The 22046-nt window shown below is 35.3% G+C and overlaps 1 protein-coding gene across 1 annotated transcript in view; it reads left to right on the top strand.

Annotated features, from left to right (window-relative positions):
- The window catches only part of MALRD1 (MAM and LDL receptor class A domain containing 1), a 778752-nt gene that overhangs the window by 327082 nt on the left and 429624 nt on the right, over positions 1-22046 (top strand). The window contains exons 27-28 of the mRNA XM_042993660.1: positions 3052-3162; positions 7243-7456. Coding sequence (XP_042849594.1) covers positions 3052-3162; positions 7243-7456 — 325 coding nt within the window. The remainder of the gene's footprint in view (positions 1-3051; positions 3163-7242; positions 7457-22046) is intronic.

Raw genomic sequence — 22046 nt, forward strand, 5'->3', positions numbered from 1 at the left:
AATGTGTATGTTTGTTATAATATCATCAACATTGTGTTCTTTTAATTGCATCCTAATGGTAGTTTATGATATCTATAGGTCTCATTATTTTTATACCCTGTGTTATCAATAAATATTTTGTGAAGAGATATTTTGATGGTATGTAAAATCCTGTTCTCAAGTCAATTTTACTTGCTAGTTTTTGCATTCTTTAATATTTTTTGCTGGAATTAATTTGACTATGATGATGGCTTAATTGTGATTTTTTAACTCCATTATTCTGTTTACATTTGTACATTGGTTTTCTATTGTACAAAACACCATCACCCACACCACCACCAACAAAATCACTTCTCCATTTAGCTCTCCATTTATTGACTTAAATCAGTGTGGATTCATGGGTTCGTTTTGTATTCAGTTTGTTATCATCTATTATTATTTATTGATTGTTACCTTGCCCCAGATATGCTCATAGGATACTCTTTAAGCTGACTTTTTGTCTCTTTGACAAGCCCATCAGTCTTTGAGCATTTCCTTCATGTCTGTCTAAGCAGATGTTCCAGACTTCTGTTACTTTTATCCTGTTCCATCCCTGGAGTTAACTGTTTTTCCAGAGGGTCCTGGTTTCTTTTAGAAGACCAAGTTATACAAGCAAACCAGAGAGAGGTTCTTGAATCTCAATGCAGATCCCTAGATCCTGTTTTCCCATATTGGCTGTGCCATATATAATATATGAGGTTTTAAGTAATATGTAGAGATGCATCACTTACACAGAATAAGCCAACTCAGTTTTCAAACATCTCCATTTGTACCGTTTCATAGCCTTTGTAGCACTTTCCAGAGAGCCATGTCTGAACGATAAATCCCAAAGTCCTAGAATTGTTTAGCTCGAGCAGTTTTAGAGCAGGGATATCTTGCTAAAAGCAGGCACAGAAAAGGGCTCTCCCCTTGTCAAATACTATCAATTTGTTTGCCAAGAAGTCCATGTTTAGCATATTTGCCAAGAGTTTACAGTTAGGTTACATGCTGTCCAATGAAGAGAGAGAAACAGACTGCAGACCAGCTGCTTAATCACGTCTTCTCCATACCTTGAGGATAATTTTAATATTAGGTACTTTGGCTCTCCATTTGATCACTGTATTAATCTAAGATTTTCCTGACTGCATTAAACATTTATTTTTCCAAATAAGTTTTAGATACACATATTTCACAAATATAGGTAGTTTTTATTGTTTACTTGTTTACCTGGAAATATGTTAAATTTATATATCGGCTTTAGAAGAATTATCTTGTTCATTATAGGTCAGACTCCTTACCTGTAATGATTTAAAAATAAACTTGTTTGTAAAGAAGTATGTGTGCATGTTTAATAATCTAAAAGCATTCAGGAGTTTTAGGAATTAAAGTTACAACTTATTTTTTTTTCTAAAAAATTTTTAGATGCTTTTATTATTTTTGAGAGAGAGAGAGAGAGAAAGAGCATGAGCAGGGAGAGGGGCAGAAAGAGAGAGAGAAAGAGAGACAGAGAGAGAGACAGAAGATCCCAAGCAGGCTCTGTGCTGACAGCAGAGAGCCCGATGCAGGGCTTGAACTTACAAACTGTGAGATCATGACCTGAGCTGAAGTCACACACTTACCCATCTGAACCACCCAGGCACTCCACAGCTTATCACTTCTTTTACATTGGCTTTCAAAAAATGGTTTTTGGCAAAATTGTACAACTTACTGCAGGGTTTTCATCAGAAAAAATGAGAATTATTTAGCTGGTATATTTTATGATTAAGAATTAATTATCTGAAAAAATTTTTTTTCAGGTACAGGTTTGTATTAGTAGGTGAAAAATTATAAGATATTATTAAAATATCATAAGTAATTAGTTTTCAAATAATTAAAATAGTAATGTGTGATATTATTTTTTGTGCATGAATACATTTTCATAGTGATTTATATATAGAGTGGTATGTGTATCAAGATCTATTTCCCATATTTTTTAAAAGTATTCATCAAAAATGATTTTTATTTTTTTAGAAATTGTATTTTCTTGACCTTGATAATACGTTGTTTTAACTTAAATTATATATGTAGCAAAACTTTTGTGATTTTTTTGTTAGTCTCATATTAGAAATTCTAAAGGGTCTAGAAACTCTACTTCTATAATAATTTGTTAATTATACTCCAAGAAAAATAACTGTTTGAATTTAATCATAAATAAAGCAATAACAAAACCATTACAGGATTACCTCCACTTTCGAAAGTCAAAACCCTCACAAACCCTTTACCAGAATGATTCTTTTGGTTGTACACATTGTATTTTTAAAAAGTAATGTTGTGATATAATTAAATTAGCCATCTAAGTCAATTAACTTTAAAATGTGGAATTGTTTTATCCTGTCCCTGTTCTCTTCAGTTACTCTCTTGTTGGCTCATTTTGTAGCATTCTAGGAGAGCCATGATAATTTGTCTCCTAAGACAAATCTGAATTTCCCTTTGGAATAAGGATATAGTACTGGGGAGAATTTGGGGTTTCACGGCTCTTGGGTAGGGAGCTCTTCCCATCACAGCATGAGTCAGTGCCCACACACACCACCCACGTGTGCTGTTAAAAACATTGAATGGGCTCCCACTATAACACCACTGTCCCTATTGAACCCAAGAGGATAAGGAAGTAAAGTCATCTTGAAAAAAGCGCTTTAGTAAGTAATAAGTGAAGTAATAAGTGCTTTTTAGTCGACTCCATGAATATTATTTAATTCATAAAATTCCAATAGTTACTGCTGTCAGGTTTTTAACAGCTGATGTGGTTAAGAGCTCTTAATTAAATGTTGCCCAGATCCTTTGGACTTGACTGACAGATATTCGTGTACACTTTTATTACACAAAGCTTGTGAGGTACCCTGGAGACACATTGCTGTACGGAAAACAAAGACATCTAATGAAAAATGTCCCTGCTTTTCTCCAAGGGAATTCATGTTGATATTAAAATTTAAAAAAAAATCACTGGGAGAATTCTAAATGTTTAAAATTTATCAATACAGAATATTTTAACACCTCTTACTTGATTTATTTCTGTAGGTACTCAGCAAGAAAGACAATGTTACTTCTAAATTGTGGGCTCAAAGTGGACAGCAGGGTGCACAGTGGAAAAGAGTAGAAGTGTTTTTAGGCGTTCAATCACATATACAGGTTTGTAATCCAAGTAGTTGGGTGATGAAGAAATTCTGTTGATTTTTTTCTCTAAGCCTACTTTATTTCCTCTGCTCATGGCCTTCTTGCCCTCCCATCCCTTCTGATGTGTTACATGAATACCTCCCACTCCATGTAGAATTTCCGTAAGGAACTTACAGCTTCAGATGTCCTAATTCTTCCTAGTTAGACAACCATATTCTAGGAATATGTAATGCCAACCATGCTCCACTTCATAATCGGCCTACCTCATATAGAGAACACCTCCCCCTATTAACAAATGTATTCTCAGGGACATTGGAGTAATTATGTAAATTTATTTCAAACCTAATTAAAACGACAGACTTTTGAAAGCACATTATGTTGTTGAAATTTATTAGAGATAATTTACTTAATTCAAAAATATTTTGGGGAGGCACGAAATTGTGTGATGCTGTATTTTTGCCTTCATGGAGATGACAATAATATTAGGAGGATAAGACCTATACGTATCTAATAATTAAAGCAAAAAGAACACGTAGGGCATAGATTAAAATGCTTGAACTGAAGATAATTACTTGCCAAGGTAATTGGTATGGGTTTTGTTTTTTATGGATTATCAAGAAAATAAGAGCTCGTGGACGTGTGTGTGTGTGTGTGTGTGTGTGTGTGTGTGTGTGTTTCGCAGAAGAGGGGTTTTCTTGGAAGATAAGGCTTAGCTATTAAGGTTTTTAAGACCTGGATCTGGAGAGTGAGAATCCAGAGGTATTTATGCTGGGAACATTTCTTAGTCTTAACTGCACAAAGCTTAATCTCATGAATTTAAAACCATTTATCTCTAGATAGAAGATACAATATCTTGGCTAATTATTGTGTTTCCAGTCCTCTGCATAAGTAGAAATAGTAGCCAGTTCTCCTGTGAATATTCAGGAGGTACAGTCATGTGCTGTGTCTGATAGATCAGCCCTTCTCAATTCCAGTGGAAGCCCAGACTAGCTACAGTTGTCTAAAGGCATTGATACAGAGAGCATTGTCCCCAATTTCTTGGAATGATAGGTGTTATAAATTCCATATATATTTTTTACATGTTTATTTATTTTGAGACAGAGTGCAAGTGGGCAAGGGGCAGAGAGAGAGGGAATCTCAAGCAGTCACCACAATGTCAGTGCAAAGCCCAATGAGGGGCTTGAACCCACAAATGATGATATCATGACCTAAGCCGAAGTTGGACGGTTACTTGACTCAGCCACCCAGGCACCCCATGAATTCCACGTATTTTTGATCTCTCACTGAAGTCCACTTTTCTTATGGGTCATTTGTATTTAATTTAGTAAACTGAGAAGAAATAAGTTCACCCTGAAGGTGTAATTTTTGGACGGCAATTTCGTATTACACAACATGAAATTTAATATCAAAATGATTCCACCTGTTCAGTGTCCAAGATCTTTTAACTGAGCCTCAGCAAGAACATGTAGAAGATTTTGCTGCTGCCAGACATAGGCTCTACCCCACGCAATGAATTCTTACCTAGTTCTGTGCAAGCAGAATACTTACATAGTAAAATCATGTTCAAAATAACAAAGGAGATTTCAGCAGGAAGAATTAATTATTAATTTAGCCTTTCTGAAATTTGGTTTGTCATTTATTGAAATTTTATTGAAGAGGAATATGCCCATGTTGTTTGAATCTTAAACTTAGATATTAATGGCTTGTGAATATTTGATGTTTTTTGTGATTCACTCATTCCTACAATACAAACTTATTAAGCACCCTACCATGGGCAAAGCTCATTCCCATGCACTGGAGATAGAGTGATGAGCCAGGCATACTCTCCATGATTCTTCCATTTTTACAATACGATTCCCTTTCACCTCAGAAAGAGGAATACCTCTAACCATTGAGTAAGAGTAGAAGATATTTTTTGAAATATCTGAATCAGTACTGGGTGGTTTTCAGAGTTTTATTTGGGAGCCCTCAAACTTAAACAGAGTATTTATTTAAAATATTTTGTATATAACTAGAACAGTCATTCACATAGCTCTTAATAAATGCTAAGTACTATACCATGACTCTGAAATGTTTATTCCTTTAGTGTTTCCAATAATTGCATAATCACTCTCTCCATTTTCTAGGTTAGAATACAGAAAGACCTGCACATTAGGAAACTTACTCTAGTTGTATTTTACAAAATGGCTTAGATAGGCTTTAAACATAGACAGTTTATCTACCAGTCCATAATCCAACTGCTATGCCATATTGCTTCCCAGCTTTTCCAAGATAGTTGACCCTGCATTTATACTACTGAAAAAAAATATAATTACTCTTTTAGAAAAGTGTAATCAGTATTCAAGTCTATGGACTCTTAACATTTTATGGACCATTGGGATCATAAGCAATGATTTGATCATTTGGACATGGCAGACACCTGAGATTCTGTCTATAGGACTGCACATGAACAAATTAATAAAGGAACACTTATCTGATTTCTTATTTACAGAACATTGCATCACATATTTAAGTGGTTAGATGTATCCAGACAATAAAGAACCCTTTTCCTTTTGTGTATCAGTATTTCCTTATAAAAACATTGTAGTCCTTATTATTTTTTCCAGTTTTGCCTCTTTTTAATAATTTCCAATCTCTCAATCTATCAAATTTATTTTTCTTTTCCAGCATATCTGTTATGAAGAACAATTTATATAAATTTGTTATATGAATTTTTGAAATTTAATTTTTATTTTTTGTTTTGATAATTTGAGAGACATTATTTGCATTTATTCTATCGTCTCATCTTAAAAGGAAAACACATAGGTTTTCATATAGTCATATAAAAGGATAACACATCTTAGGGAAAAATGATAATTCTTTCATGAAAAATGATTGTTTAGATTTGGTCAAAAGGTGCTCTTGAGTTTGCACAATAAATATTTGTATAAAATCACTGAGGTAAATCTTTAGTCCTTGTTAACTCATTTCTAACTGTTCTAAATTTTTTTTAGAATATATGAATACTTCTGGGGTGCATGGGTGGCTCAGCTGGTTAAGTGTACGACTTTGGCTCAGGTCATGATCTCATAGCTCGTGAGTTCTAGCCCCACGTCAGGCTCTGTGCTGACAGCTCAGAGCCCAGAGCCTGCTTCAGATTCTGTGTCTCCCTTTCTCTCTGCCCCTCCCTCTCTCACGCTCTATCTCCTTCTGTCTCACAAAAAAAACAAACAAAACAAAACTTAAAAAATAATAAAATTTATGAATACTTCTTATCTTAACACACAAACAGATATTTGGCACACAGAGAAATATAACAGAAGTACTCTGAGTTAATCTCACTCAGAAATTTGAAACTAAACAGTTTGTGACTATTTATGTTCCATGAAACAGTGTTCATTGTTCGTCTAAGCAGTGGTAATGTCACAAACTGAAGGTGGGATTTCTAAACATTTTAGCAACTCCTGTTATTATTTCTAATCATTTCTAATTCTTTTGGATTCCATATAAATGGCAGCTCGCTGTCAAACAGTGGAACACATAAGGATTTTGTTCACCACATAAGTTATCAAAGGCAAATCCAAATCTTTTTAATTTCAAAGATGTGGGAAATTAAAAAAAAAAAAAACAGCTCATGTTATTGAGGTTTGATATCTTTGCTTTCACATAGTTGGGATGGATAGATCTGAGGAGTGGCAAGAATTGGGCAGAACAGAGGGTGTGTCACATCCTCATTCTCTTGGTGCTCTCTGTCACCGGATTGGCCTCCTCTCCATATGCAGTGAGGCTGTAAGAAATGAGCAGGTATTGTTTTGGATCAGAGAACCACAGAGGCAGCAGTGGGTGGGTTTGTGGCTCCTACAGGTTTTCGGTGCCACCTGTCCTAAAAATCTAAACAAGAGGCACTGATATTGCCATTTTCACATTTTAGGTGAGGGTGGCACAGATATCACATGACCCTCAGACTTCCTGGGTCAGTTTCATTATGGGAGTATCGTTACGAGATTCCAGCCTGATAATCCTGTATTTAATGTTTGCCTCAATTTTTGAATGCTTGGACGGCTCAATTGACATCTTTCTTTTTCTTTTTTTTCTTTTTTTTTTTTTTTTTTAAAGATTGTCCTCAGGGCAAAGCGTGGTGTCAGTTACATGGGAGATGTAGCAGTGGATGATATTTCCTTTCAAGATTGTTCCCCCCTACTTAGCCCAGACAGAAAGTGTACTGCTCAAGAATTCACGTGTGCAAACAGGCACTGCATTGCAAAGGACAAGCTGTGTGATTTTGTGAATGATTGCGCTGATAATTCAGATGAGTCTCCTTTCATTTGCAGTAAGTGGAAGTTTTCTGTTTCCTTGCTTTTGCCTTTATCTCCTACAACCCTGCACTGTATGTGGTGTGTTAATTGCTGAAACATAGAAAAAGTATGTATGGTTCAGCGTCCAGAGCAGGTAAGGTGATTGACCTATTTAAATATGTTTCTTTCTTTCTCTCAGCACTAAATTTAGAACTGTAATTCATTTTAAAATGAGTTGGTGGGGGTGCCTGGGTGGCTCATTCGGTTAAGCGTCTGACTTCTGCTAAGGTCATGATCTCATGGTTCACGAGTTCGAGCCCCTCATCGGGCTCTGTACTGGCAGCTCAGAGCCTGGAGCCTGCCTCGGATTCTGTGTCTCCCTCTCTTCCTGCCCCTCCCCCACTCGCTGTCTGTCTCTGTCAAAAACAAACAAAAACATTAAAACAAGTTGGTGGGGGCACCTAGGAGGCTCAGTCGGTTGAGCATCCAACTTCAGCTTAGGTCATTATCTCACCATTCATGAATTCAAGCCCTGCATCGGGCTCCCTGATGTCAGCACAGATCTTGCTTTAGATCCTCTGTCCCCCCCTCTCTCTCTGCACCTCCCCACTCATGCTGTGTCTCTTAAAAATAAATAAACATTTAAAAAATCGAGTTGGGAGCTTGGTGTGTTTGAGATAACTGGCTATAGATTGGGAAACAAGCGTCTTCAAAGACAAACAGAATGGAAACTAATATTTTTCATGTGAAGGCAAGTTTTGGAGAAAAGACAAGCAAAGCGTCCTTTAAAGCCATGCAGGGCTGACAAATTCATGCAGGGCCGACAAGCCTCTATCCTTTGATGCATTTTAGAGTTGTCATTCCTTTATGTAAATTATGAGATGTGATAAATTGTTAAAAAAATAAATATCCAGATAATATATTAGACAAAGTGATCTTCTAAAGGATATACGTATCAATTATATAATATTGTAGGAGACCAACTCGTAATAAACAGCACCTATTAAGATATCCTCAGCTAAATGGGCCATATATGCTCATTTGGGTAAGTCTGTAAATTGTGCAATGCAGTCCAGTGATTACCTCATCTCATCGCAAATGAGCTGAATACAGATTGTCAAAATGAAGGTTGACAAATTATTCCATTTGTAATAATTTCTGAGCAAGAATATTATAGTTTGAGCCTTTTATTGTTTTGTTTTTGTTTTTGGTCTGTTGAACCAAATCTGGAATATCCAGAACAACTTCAGTATAAGAAGAGCTCACATTTGTATAGAACTTTTACATTTCAAAGCCCTTTTATCTACTAATCTCTACCTGATCTTCATAGAAGCCCTGCAGGGTGAGTGGGACACATATTATTAGTGCATTCCATAGATGAAGCTCTTAACAGACATGGTTATGTTTTGTCAGTTTTAAGACTGATGTTGACAGAATTGGTCATAGAATCAGGTATTTTATGATTCACTTCTTTGTCCAAGTTCCCCTTCCAGCTATGTGTAAAACCGAACCTTAAAAATACATATAAAAATGTTATACATGTAGAAGTCCTATTTATATCATGTAACTGTTCCTTTAGTTGTGGATTATTTCTTACATCTATTACCACAGATGAACCAAGCAAAACTATTTGGCGACTCTTGAATTCTATATTAATATATATCTTTACCTTATAAATATTTTCTGCATATTTAGTTACTTTCTGCATCACATGCTTTTACATTTTCTTCATTGTCATTTTCATTTCAGTATCACAGAAATCTCTTAGGTTATCAGTCAAATAGAACAGACATTTTGCTTTTGAATTTTATGAGTCATGTGGCAAATGTCTCTCTTTCTCAAGATCAAATTCGATGCCATTTTTTAATAGTTAAAGTATCGATTTATTTATGGTTAAGTTTTCCCTGTACTCTGTGTATTTATGTTCTAAGTTTGTAAATATTTCTAGGAATGCTTTATCTGTATTTAGGAAAGGATGCTGATGTACTAAGATTGTCTGAAAATCTGGGACCTTACTGTCTTGGTAGTGTTTTGTTTTGTTTTGTTTTTGTATCGTTGGCACATACTCTTAGATTAGTTTTAGGTGTACAATTCAGCAACCGTGTACAATATGCTGTGCTCACAAGCTACCATCTGTCACCATACAAGGCTGATACGATACCATCGACTATATTCCCTGTGCTGTATTTTTCATCCTCATGACTTATTCCATAATTGGAAGCCTATGTCTCCCACTCCCCTTCACCCATTTTGCCCCTCCCCCTCCACTCCTCCTCTCCGGCAACGCTCAGTCTCTTCTCTGTGTTTATAGGTTTGATTCTGCTTTCTGTTTGTTTCTTCATTTGTGCTTTAGATTCCACATATAAATGAAATCATACGGTATTTGTCTTTCTCTGACCTATTTCACTTAGCATAATATTGGTAGTCCTTTTGTATGAAAACAAAGAAAAAAGTAATCATAAGCCTTTGGAGGGAAAGTTGTACCAGAAGGTGCTTTTTAGTGAATTGATTGCCAGATCACTCTTGTGAAAAGTTTGAGTGGGGTTACTTGTATCAATAATATTGGAGCATGACGGCTGAATTGCTTCTAGATATTACAGCATATAGAAAAAAAAAAGAACAACTTTTTCAGTTCATTAGAATGAATCAACGGCAACAAAAAGTCAGAACAAACCCTAAAAAGAAACCCACATTTTGATATTGGTTCTCATACGTTAATATGTTTTTTTTAATCTTTATTTATTTTTGAGAGAGAGAGAAAAAAAAGTGCAAGATGGGGAGGGGCAAGGAGAGAGGGAGACAGTAGATCCTCAGCCCCTGATGTGAGGCTCAAACTCATAAACCCTGACTGAGATCATGGCCCGAGCCCAAGTTGGAAGTCTGACACTTAGCTGACTGAACCACCCAGGCACCCTCATGAGTATGATTTTTTAAATAACATTGTTTATTTTTACCACGTATTATTTTTTAAGTTTATTTATTTATTTTGAGAGAGACTGAGAAAGAGAGAGAGAATCCCAAGCAGGATCTGCACTGTCAGCAGGGAGCCTGATGTGGGACTGGAGCTCACGAAACCAGGAGATCATGACCTGGGCTGAAACTGACTCAGATGCTTAATCAACTGAGCCACCTGGGTGCTCCTATTAGGTATTTTTTTAAGTTTATTTAATTTTTTTTTTTTTTTTTTTTTTTTTTTTTTAGTCATCGCTACACATGATGTGGGGCCTGAACTCACAATCCCGAGTTGCATATTGTCCCTGCTAAGCCAGCCAGGTGCCCCTTTATTATGTAGTTTTAAAAATTCTCCTAGGGACACCTGGGTGAGTCAGTGGCTTAGGTATTTGACTTTGGCTCCGGTCATGATCTCAAAGTTTGTGAGTTTGAGCCCCCCATCAGGCTCTTTGCTGGCAGCATGGAGCCTGCTTCGGATCCTCTGTCCCTCTCTCTCTCCCCGTCCTCTGCTCACAAGAGGAGCTTGTGAGGAGCTCTGCTCTCTCAAAAATAAACAAACATTTAAAAAATTCACCTATATTCCCATTCTACAGGATTAAATGTTTTATTTATAGAGTGGCTAGAATATGCTATATGAATTATGAGTTATTATCCTGTGTATAATGTGAACTTTGATGCTTTAATTAGACCCAGGAGAATAGGAAGAAAAAATCTTGACAATTACCATAGCAACTGATTTCAAGAAATTTGGCTGGTAACTAGTCAAATACTTAGCCTGAAATTCCACTGTATTTGGGGTGTTTAATTGTTGGTTTCTTGAGAATTCTAGGTAAAGACTGATCATATATCATGACTCTAAGAAAATTTCCCAAGTGTCCTTAAGTAGAAATACACCATGGAGGAATAGTGGCAGGAATTTAAAAACTCTTTTTACAGGAATGGATTATCTCTGATAATGTAATATTTTATATCATTTTATAAAAGAATCCTTTAAAAAACAAAAGCACTTGCTGCTTTAATTTTCTGTAGATTAGTATAGACTCTGAAAACAAAATTCGGCAGAAAGATGAAAATGTTATTTTTGGCTTTATTATGTAAATAACATGTCTAAAATATGGGATATGGTCAAAGAAGAAAGTGATTTGTACATCCAACAACTCTAAAATCTTATCTGAATGTATCTTTGCCACTGATATAGATGCACCTTTGGAAAGCAACCATATTTTTTGTTTCACCATATACTCCAATTAGCATATTTATTGTTCATACACAATTAAGAGGGTCTCACGCATACTGGAAATAATTTAATTCTATACCCTAATTAGTAAGGATGCTGGATATTTAATCAACACAATTAGTAAGTAATCTGAACTTAATGGCCAAATGTAACACTGTATTTACTATCTGCAGATATCGATTGTTTGCAAGCACACACAGAATACTTACCAAAAAAGAGAGATTATATTATTAAACATTAAAGCAACTGCAATTGTTTTAAGTGGATTAAAGTGACATAGACCTTGTCTTTTTAATTAGGCTTGAAATCTATTGGAAAACAAAAGCAGGAAAATACCTATTGGTTGGGAGAAACACACTTTTAATAATAACCTATGCTTCCCCTCCAAAAAAAATTACAGTAAAATAAGAAAAGGTTTTAAATAAATAGTAATAATAACAATGCTTAAAAATCTTGTGCCATTTAGCTAAGCAAGTACTTAAAGGAAAATTTATAGACTCAACTCCTTATATTAGAAACTAATTACCTAATAGTGCAAATTAATGGTATAGAACTTAGTTGTTAAGATGGAGAGGGTTGGAAAACACATAAAATTTTAAAACCCTGTCAAGAATGATCAAGGGAAGTAGAGAAAACAGAAATAGCAAATAAATTTGAGCATAAATTTATTGAGAAGTTATGTGTCAAGCAGTGTTGAAGACACCTAGTTACATCAGTAAGTAAAACAGACAAAAATCCTTTTCCTCATTTTCTTGATTTAAACAGAAAATGTTCTCCCTCCCCTTCCCCCTGCCCCACCGCCACATTTGTGTATAAATTACAGAGTTTGTTAAAAGGTGACAAGTACTTTGAGAAAATACAGTGTGGGCCGCTGGGTGGTTGAGTCCCTTGAGCCATCAACTCTTGACTTCAGCTCAGGTCATGATCTCCCAGTCATGGGATCAAGCCCTGTGTAGGGGTTTACACTGAGCTGAGCACGGAGCCTGTTTGGGATTCTGTTTTGCTGCCCCTCCCCCACGCTATTCGTTTTCTCTCTCTCTCTCTCTCTCTCTCTCTCTCTCTCTCTCTCTCTCTCTCAAAATAAATAAACTTAAAAAAAATACAGAGTAAATTGAGGGACACCATAAATGGAGGGAGTGCAAATTGCAGTATTAAGGAGGTGATAAGAACAGACCTGGATGAAAAATGTACAAGCAAATCTTTGAGGCAGGTCTGGGACTTAGTACATGTTCTTTACCTTTAAAAAAAAAATTATTATAGCCATCTTAGTGCGTATAGAAGGGAATCCCATTATGGTTTTGATTTATTTGCCTTTCTCTACTAACTAATAATGTTAAGCCATTTTCATGGCTTTTCTTGCACTTATTAGCCATTTGTATGTCTTTTTGGAGAAATGTCGAAATCCTTTGCCCATCTCTTTAGTGGATTATTTGTCTTTTATTGTTGAGTTGTAGGAATTATTTATATATTCTGGATATTAACTTGTTATCAAATACATGATTTGCAGATTTTTTTCTCATTCTGTAGGTTGCCATTTTTATTTTACTTTTTATTTTTAATAGAATTTTTTTAAAAGCAGTTTGAAATTCACAGCAAATCAGAGCTACCGTACACATACAGCCTTGCCCATTATTAGTGTGTCCCCACCAGGGTGGTGATTTGTTACAATCAATGAACCTACATCGATGTGTCCCTCACATTCCGTAGTTTACTTCAGGTTTTCTCATGGTAAAAGGATGTTTGATAAATAATGTAGTGCACTCTTATACTCAATTACAAAATAACGGTTTCATTAAAGTCATTACAAGTATTTTTAAACACACTTTTCCTACTGAATAAAATCATCCTCAAAATACCATTTTTTAGAAATATTATATCAGCGCGCAATTTATCTGTTAGAAAATAATCTAAACTCATCTACTCAAATCTGGGTCTATGGACAAACAAATCTTTTGTTAGAGTTCAGTACCCACCCCAGAATTATAAGTTGCATTGTAACAACATTCTTCGGTGAGTCGTATGTGCATTAAAATTTGAGAAGCGTGAAAAGGCGGGCCTACGCCGGCCGACTCCATCTTGTTCTGTGTTCTCCACCTTGAGTGACTATGTCCCCGACATGACCCCTTTTCCCCGAAAATCGCAGAAACCTCAGACCGAGCCTCCTCCCCTTGAGTAACCTCCCACTCACCCGTTCAAACTTCCTGATCAAAACCCGCCCAGCGACCTGCGTAACAGGACTCCGACCCTTCCCCAGCCAATCGGCCGAGGCCACAGCCATTACCTCACCAACTGCCCCTAGACCCCTATAAAACCTTTGTGCTTTTGAAACTCGCTCTCTCTCCCTGGTATCTCACCGCTGCGTCGGTGCAGGTAGGGGATTGAGCTCGAGCTAGCTCGAATAAAGGCTCTTTTGCTTTTGCATCGGACTTGGCTCCCTAGTGGTCTTTGGGGATCACGAATTCCGGGCATAACAAGCGCTAATCTAAACAGTACACAGTTTTGAAAAAGTTGTTGATGAAAAGAGAGAACTGTTATTTTCTTATTGACACATGCACATGTATCAGGCTTTTAATCATTGGCAATAACTAGTGTTTTAAAATAAAATAATTTTGTGTATATCTTCTTGATGAATTTAATTGGTACAGTTATATCGAAGTCAGGATTTAGTGGTTATGTATGTATTTGATTACCAGATATAGTTTTTTGGAGATACTAAGAAAAATTTTAAATGACCATTCATTCATTCATTCAGGAATATTTATGTAACATCTATTATGTGCCAGGGTTTGGATGCAGTGAATGATGTAGACAAATTTCCTGCATCCATGGAGCTTCCATTGGTTGGGTGGTCACTCTTGTGGTGCGGAGGGACACAAACAAACAAAATAAGTAAAATGGCACAATTTATTTCATAATGGTAAGTGCTCTAGCAAGATGTTAAATAAAGAAAAATAGAAAAAAATGTCTGGAATGGTGGCTGTAGTTTCAAATAGGGCAGCCAGAGAAGTCCTTATTGAGAAATTAAAATTTGAACAAAGTGAAAAAAATGGATTAAGCTAAGTTATATCAGGTATTTGTGACTGAATTTTTTAAAACAGTCAAAAAATATTTTAGAAGTCAGCAGTAATGAAAATAATCCTTTCTATATTTTCACCATGTCAATAGCAATGTCCTTTGATTTCTATAAATGTGTGACTATAATTTCCCAACACACTTAGTTATCCTTTAGGATTTTGTTTTGAGTTGACTTATTTATATCCTGACTTCCCTCTCTCATTTGTTATAGCAGAATTCGCACATTTTTTATGAATTTTGGGGGACCAGAGGGTGTGGTTTGATACTCTGATATATGTTTTACTTTTTGCTGACTGTAAGATTACATATAATAATTGCTTATCTACCATATCCAGTTGAGTGCTCCATACGAAACTTTTTAGCATATCAGAATTTGTGTTCATTTGTGGCAAAAATGCAATTCAAAGTGTAGGGTCCCCCGGTAGGAGGGTGACAGTGCAGTAAGGCACATCACTGAAAACCACTGACCTAGACAATTACTTCATTCTTTGTCAGTGATCATATAAAGTCTAAACAAGCATTTTGTAATTAACACTTGTAATTAAAGCACTTTGTAATTAACAAGCACTTGTAAATTAACACAAATTTACTTTCCATTTGTTTATTTGGTAAACATTAGGTACCACTGATATAAATGGCCCTGGAGCATAAACAAACAAAAACAAGATACAACCTAAATAATTGTGGCACTGCTTGTCTAGTAAAAGAGACAGGTACAAACATTTGCATTATGAATGAGAGTCAGAATAAGTACAAATCACTTTTGGAGGGGATAAAGGGAGGTAATTTAGTTATATATGAAATACTAATCCCAGCTTGACCTTTCAAAAGTAATACATCAGCTTGAAAACAACTAGTGTGTTTTTAGAGACTTTATTAATCATAGATTGTGAATAGCTTTTGGTTTCTTTGGGAGGTTATGTGAGAAGCAGGCCAGGTATCATAATGTGTTAAAAAAGCAGGCTTCCTGTGATGTCTTAAGCATCAGAGATTCATTATTGTAGACTGTAGCTGAATGGGGCTCAGAAAGCTCTCATTGTCTTGTTGCATCCACGCGACTCCTGAAACAGAATGCTACGGGCACCAGTGACAGTCACAACCAAGTTTATTACAATGAGAGGCAAGGCCGACCAATAGGGACCAACACTCTTGATAAGAGGGCGGCCCTGAACAGCCGGGGTACAGAGTTTTTATAGCGGATCACATCGTTTTATCATCACCTAGGAACAGAACAAAGAAACAGTTTCCAGATGAGTCAGAAACAGTTGCCAGATGAGTTAGAAACAGTTGCCTAATGAGGTGTTTATTGTAGACTTTCTGCCTCTAAGTTGCAACCAGTGGATCTCCTTGACCCTGCCTCTGATGCTGTTTTCTTTGAACTTTTGTTTCCTTAATTGGTGAAGCCTAATTTATAAGAGTAAAGCAAGGCTGTTATCTCTTAACCTTCAGTATCAACACAAAGCTGTTATTTTTCAAGCTAAGCGTTAGCCCTACACTACAATTTAACCCTTACAGTCTTTCCAAAATTATCGATACTGGTTCCTGCTCTCACTATCCCAGTGTTTTAAGAGACGTGTTAGGGTAGTATTTTTTATATTTTGAAATCAAGTAGTTATCAGAAACAATTTCTGTGTTAGGAGCATTGTTCAATCAATTTGTGCATTGCAAATTCTCAAAAGGTTGGTACTATCAATAAAATTTTCTAAATTGTCCCCCAAACCCTTTTTGTATGGGAACAAATATTTTCTGTACTGAACATTTGTTTTGTGAAACAGTCTGGAAAATTTTTCTTAGAGAATTTATTATTATTACTTGATAGAATACGGAAATACAAAGGAAGTTAAATTCCTAGTGATGTCATCCAATGAAAATTGGAAAATGATGTTTTTTTTAACTTTGAATTTTGAAGTAATTATAAACTCATAGGAAGTTACAAAGATAGTAGTGAGAAATCTTGTGTACCCTTCTTGCATTTCCCTTAATGCTACTATAATATTAAAACTGGGAAACTGACATTGGTTTCATATGTGTGTGTAAATTCTATGGAAATTTATTACATGTGTAAATTCATGTAAGCATTACCACAATCAAGATATCCCATATTCATTAAAAAAAGATACTCCATCTTCTTAAAGATCTTCCTTGAGCTACTCGCTCATAGTTATACTTACTTCTCCCATCTCCAGCCTTAGGAAACTACTACTTTGTTACCCATTTTTATGGTTTGTCATTTTGAGAAGGTTATGTAAATGGAGCCATACAGTAGGTGCCCTTTTGAAACTTTTTTTTCATTCAGCATAACCTCTTGTGATCAGTCAAAATTGTATGTATGAGTCATTTTTTATTTTATTATTATTTTTTTTTTTGGTCCTGAGTCATGTCTCGTGGCATGGATGTACTATTTTTCAGAGCAGCTGTGTTATTTTACATTACCACCAACAATGCATGAGAGATGCAGTTTATATGGTTCTTTGTGAGTATTTAGTATCTTTACTATTTTTATTTTTGCTGGCTTTCTGGTGTGGAGTAATAATACCTAATCGTGGTTTTAATATGCACTTTTGTGACAGCTAGTGATGTTGAATGTATACTTGTATGTTTCTTTGCCATCTATAGATCATCTTTGGTGAAATGTTTCCTCATGTCTTTTGCCTGTTTTCTAATTTAACTTTTTTAAATTGTTGAGTTTTGAAGGTTTTGTAAATATAGATATAAGTCCTTTGACAGATAAGTGAGTGGCAAATCTTTCCCCCAGGTTTTAAATTGTCTTTTCATAGTCTTAATAGGAAAAGAGCAAATGTTTATTTTTATTTTGGTATAACCCTTAGATCTTTCCTTTTAGAGATCATGATTTTGATAATGTATCTGAAAACACAAAGTCTGAAATGTCTAATTTTTTTCTGTATTTTGTTCTAAAAGTCATATAGCATTATATTTTATATTTAAATTTATGACTTATGTTTTAAATTTTTATTTAAGGTGTGAGGTTTAGGTCAAGATATTTCCCCCCTATGACTATCTAATTCCTGTGTCATGAATGATAAGACTGTTCTCCCTTCATTTTAGTGTTTCTGTACTTTGGCCAAGTATTGGCTGTACTTGTGTAAAGCTATGTCTGGGTTCTCTATTCGGTTTTACTGATCCAGGCATCTATTCCTCCATCATTACTACAGTCTTGTTAACTAAAGCTAGCTATATAATTTTGAAATTGGGTAGAGTGATTCCTCCTAATATTCCTCTTTTTCAAAATAATGTTATTCTAGTTCCTTTGACTTTTCATAAAAATTTTAGAAAAATCCTGTTCTGTACAAATAAAATTTTGTTTAGCTTCATAAAAATTTCATGAAGCACATATATCAACTTGGGGATAGTTACATACTTTATATGTTGAGTCTTGCAGTCCTTGAGCACAGTATGTATGTATGTCCCTTCATTGTTTAGATTTCTTTTTCTTTCTTTCATCAGTGTTTGGTAGTTTTCATCTTAAAAGTCCCATAGATACTGTTGAGGAGTAAGAATTTCCTCTGCCTTTCAAGGTTCTTCTGCTGGACCAAGAATCAAATTGACATGAGGCAGATTAACAGGAGAAAATTTTTGTTGTGTGTGTACAATCAACACAGACATGGAAATTCCAAAAACAGAGAGGCAACATGATGCTTCGGTGAGCTAAGGAGACGGATAGAGGTTTGAGGTTGCAAAGGTGAGAAAGAACATTAGCAGGAAAGTGGGAGAAGATGTTTGGAAAGCAAAGGTTGCCCTATTATGTAGGTGAGTTTCTTAGGGAAGGAGGAATCTCTGTTTATAGCTGTCTTCATAGTACAAGCAGGCAATTGAGGGGCAAGAGGTAAAGAGCGTTCCCTGAATCTGCTGGGTTTTTGCTTTTAATGCAAAATAATTTTCCTGCCAGAGTGGCCCAACTTGGGGTGACTTATCCTTGTCCTCTTTATAAAATATACACCTAAATATTTCATTTTTTGAAGGATTATAAGTGCTATCACATTTTTTGTTTTTTATTTATTTTTGAGAGAGAGAGAGAGAGTGTGAGTGTGCGTAGGAGTGAGAGCCAGGGAGAGGCAGAGAGAGAGAGAGGAGACAGAGGATCCAAAGCAGGCTTGATGGACTGAGCCCCCCAGGTGCCCAAAGGCTATTACATTTTTAATTTTGGTTTCTATGGGCTCATTGTTGGTACATAAAAATACAACTAATTTTATATATTGAACTTGTATCCTGCAACCTTGCTGACTCATTTATTAGCTTTCAGAGTTTTACAATACATTCTTTAGATTTCCTCTGTAGACATATCATCTGAAAATTGGGACTGTTGGAAGTCTTCCTTTCTGGTCTTTGTACCTTGAAGATTTGGTAGAAATGTCCAGTGATTCATCTGAGCCTAGAGATTTCTTTTTCAGGGATTTTTAAATTATGAGTTCAGTTTCCTTTATAGTTATGAATTTGTGCAAATTATTTTGTATTGGCTAAGACTGTGCTTTGCAAAGCACGGGTCCATTTCATGTCAGTTGTCAAGTGTGCATGTAGAGTTGTTTATATCATTGTTGTGTTATCTTTTTGATACCCACAAGGTTTGATATATCCTGTTTCATTCCTACTATAAGTGACTTATGTCTTCTTTCTCTTTGCTTTGCTAATCATTTTTTTTAATTGAAAATGCCAATTAATTAAAGAGGAGACATAGCTACTAACCCTTTTATAAATACAACATAAGTAATTTGTCAAAATATGATTCAAAGTTCAAGTAGTTGAATTATAAAAACAAAGAATCTTAGAATTTGAGAGGGTAAAAGAAGTTAGTCCAACCTCTTTGGAATAGGATCTAACACAAAGACTTCTGCTAAGGACTCATTTTTCTCAATTACAGTTAGTCCTATATCTCCATCCTACCACATATCACACTCTATTAAAATGTGAGAGAAATCCACTAGGACATGTTTGTTGGTGGATCAGCCCCAACATTTAAATTGCTACTGCTAGTGATAAATGAATTACCAACAAATAAAGGAATCGTTTCTATAACTTCCCCAACCTGGCAGACAAAGTAGGTGGGTAGGGAGATTCACCTAATTCCTGCTTAAGCGCTTTCATACGAAATAGTACACTACCTCTTTTCATCTAAAGGAAACCCTTGTCATAATGTTTTTCCTAATATTGAATCAGTATTTCCATATTTGCACAGTATGGGTTTTTAATGATAATCTTTCTTATTACTTGTAATTCTCTATGATAAAACTTGAAGAATTGGCAACAGATACCATTGATTCCGCACATCTTTTCTTATTCTTCTTTCTCATGTTTGTAGTCATAGTGTCTGTATAAATATTCTTGAATTCTTTAATAACATCATATATGCATGATTTTAGAGCTCTACTCTCTGGCCTTCCTCTTAATGTATGGTTTCAATTCTCAAATTTTCCCTTAAACATGAGAATTATGTATTCAGAAAATACCACAGTACTCTAATTAGAATTAGACCATCACAAAAATATTCAGTATCCCCCTTTTTTCATCTACTGTAACAGATTCATACAGCCTAGGAATTTTAGGAGTTTAGTTTTTATTCTTTTAGTTAGTCTTATGTTGATCATGGCTAAGAACAATGAGTAGGAAGTTGCATGAATAAATAACAAATAAGGAAGATTCCAAATAGTAAGAATTACAAAGATAGTAGGAAAGACTCAAAGGAAAGAGAGACCACCTGGTGAGTTTGTGGAATAGAAATCTTAGCATCTGAAGCATTTAGATTAAGAGGGGGAAATGGCTAGAAATGAGTTCAGAGAGACAAGGAGGGGAATCTGGTAGTCCACGTTAAGAAATTTGTGTTTTAACTTAGAGTAACAGAAAGTCATTTTAGGATATTAAATAGGGAAATAATATAATAAAATTTAGTGTTTAGAAAAATCACTCTGACAGCAGTGTAGTTGACAGTAATTATGAATGCATGGGATTAGTCAGGAAACTCTATTAGTATTCCATTAAAGAGATAATAGTTTCAGGGTACATTCAATGAAGATGGAAAGAAGTGAATACATGTTTAGAAGAGAAAAATCTATAAATGTGATTGTTAACTGTGGAGGATTTCTGGGTTGGATAAGTGAGTAACTGGAAGTTTCATTTACTCTTCTTAATGAAACAAGAGAATGAGGTGTTTTTAAAGGTCATTATTTCACTTTTTGATTTGTCTAGTTTGAGATATGTGTGGGTCTTCCAAATGGAGATCTGTCCAATAAACAGATGGCTAAATAGATCTTAAGCTTGGGAAGGCATTTCTGCAGCAGACATAAAATTGGGAACCATCAATATATGGCAGTAATTAACATAATCGAATGGATAATATCACATAAGGAGGGTATGTACAATGTGAAGAGAAGAAATTGCATAGGATCAAACCCTGAATTTACCAATATTTATGAGGAAGAATCTTATAAGAGAGAGAAAGGAAGTAACTAGAAGGAAAAGGAAAGAAAAAAAACCCAGATCCTGGTGTCATAGAAGACAAGGAAAGTTATAATTCTGAAAGGAAAAAGTGGGTAACATTACCAAAGAAGCAAACATCAAATAAGTACTGAAAAATCTCTATTAGATTTAATAATAAGTGGGTAATTGGCAATCACCAAGTGTCATTTTCAGAAAGTGATAGAAATATGGGATTGGAAATTACTGTTAACATGCAGTGGTTTTAGATCTATTCCCCACCTGCAGTCATTCTGGATGATACCTATCTCATCCATTTACATTTAAACTGAAAAGTAGGAATTGCCACTTATTGATATTAAAATTCCATTATCAAAGTTTCTACCAATCATTGAGCCTATCCAAACTCATATAATCAGTGTAAACAGACAATCTAGTTGAATGGTTATATGCCTTCCCATATCTTCATTCTATCATCAATCAATTTATTCCAGTTATATTAAGAAATAATTGACTTACATCATTTTTATAAGTGTAGTGTGTACAGTATGATGGTTTTATTTACATATATTGTGAAATGATACCACAACAGTTTCAGCTAACATATATCTTCTTATTTTATTTTATTTTATTGAAATGTTTACTTTTGAGACAGTAGGAAAGGAAGAGGGAGTGGGGGGAGGGGCAGATAGAGGGAGACAGAGGATCTGAAGCAGGCTTTTTGCTGACAGCAGAGAGCTCAGTATGAGGCTTGAACTCCTGAACAGTGACATCATGACCTGAGTTGAAGTCGGATGCTTAGCCGACTGAGCCACCCAGTCGCTCCTGTTTTGATATCTTTTGATGTCAATATGCTTTAACAACTTTTCATTTTCTCTTGTGTTTTTACCACAGAATTTTGTTTGTGGTTACCATAGGGCTTACATAAAATTTCT

The sequence above is a fragment of the Panthera tigris genome, chromosome B4, assembly GCF_018350195.1.
Source record: "Panthera tigris isolate Pti1 chromosome B4, P.tigris_Pti1_mat1.1, whole genome shotgun sequence".
Taxonomy (NCBI): Eukaryota; Metazoa; Chordata; class Mammalia; order Carnivora; family Felidae; genus Panthera; species Panthera tigris.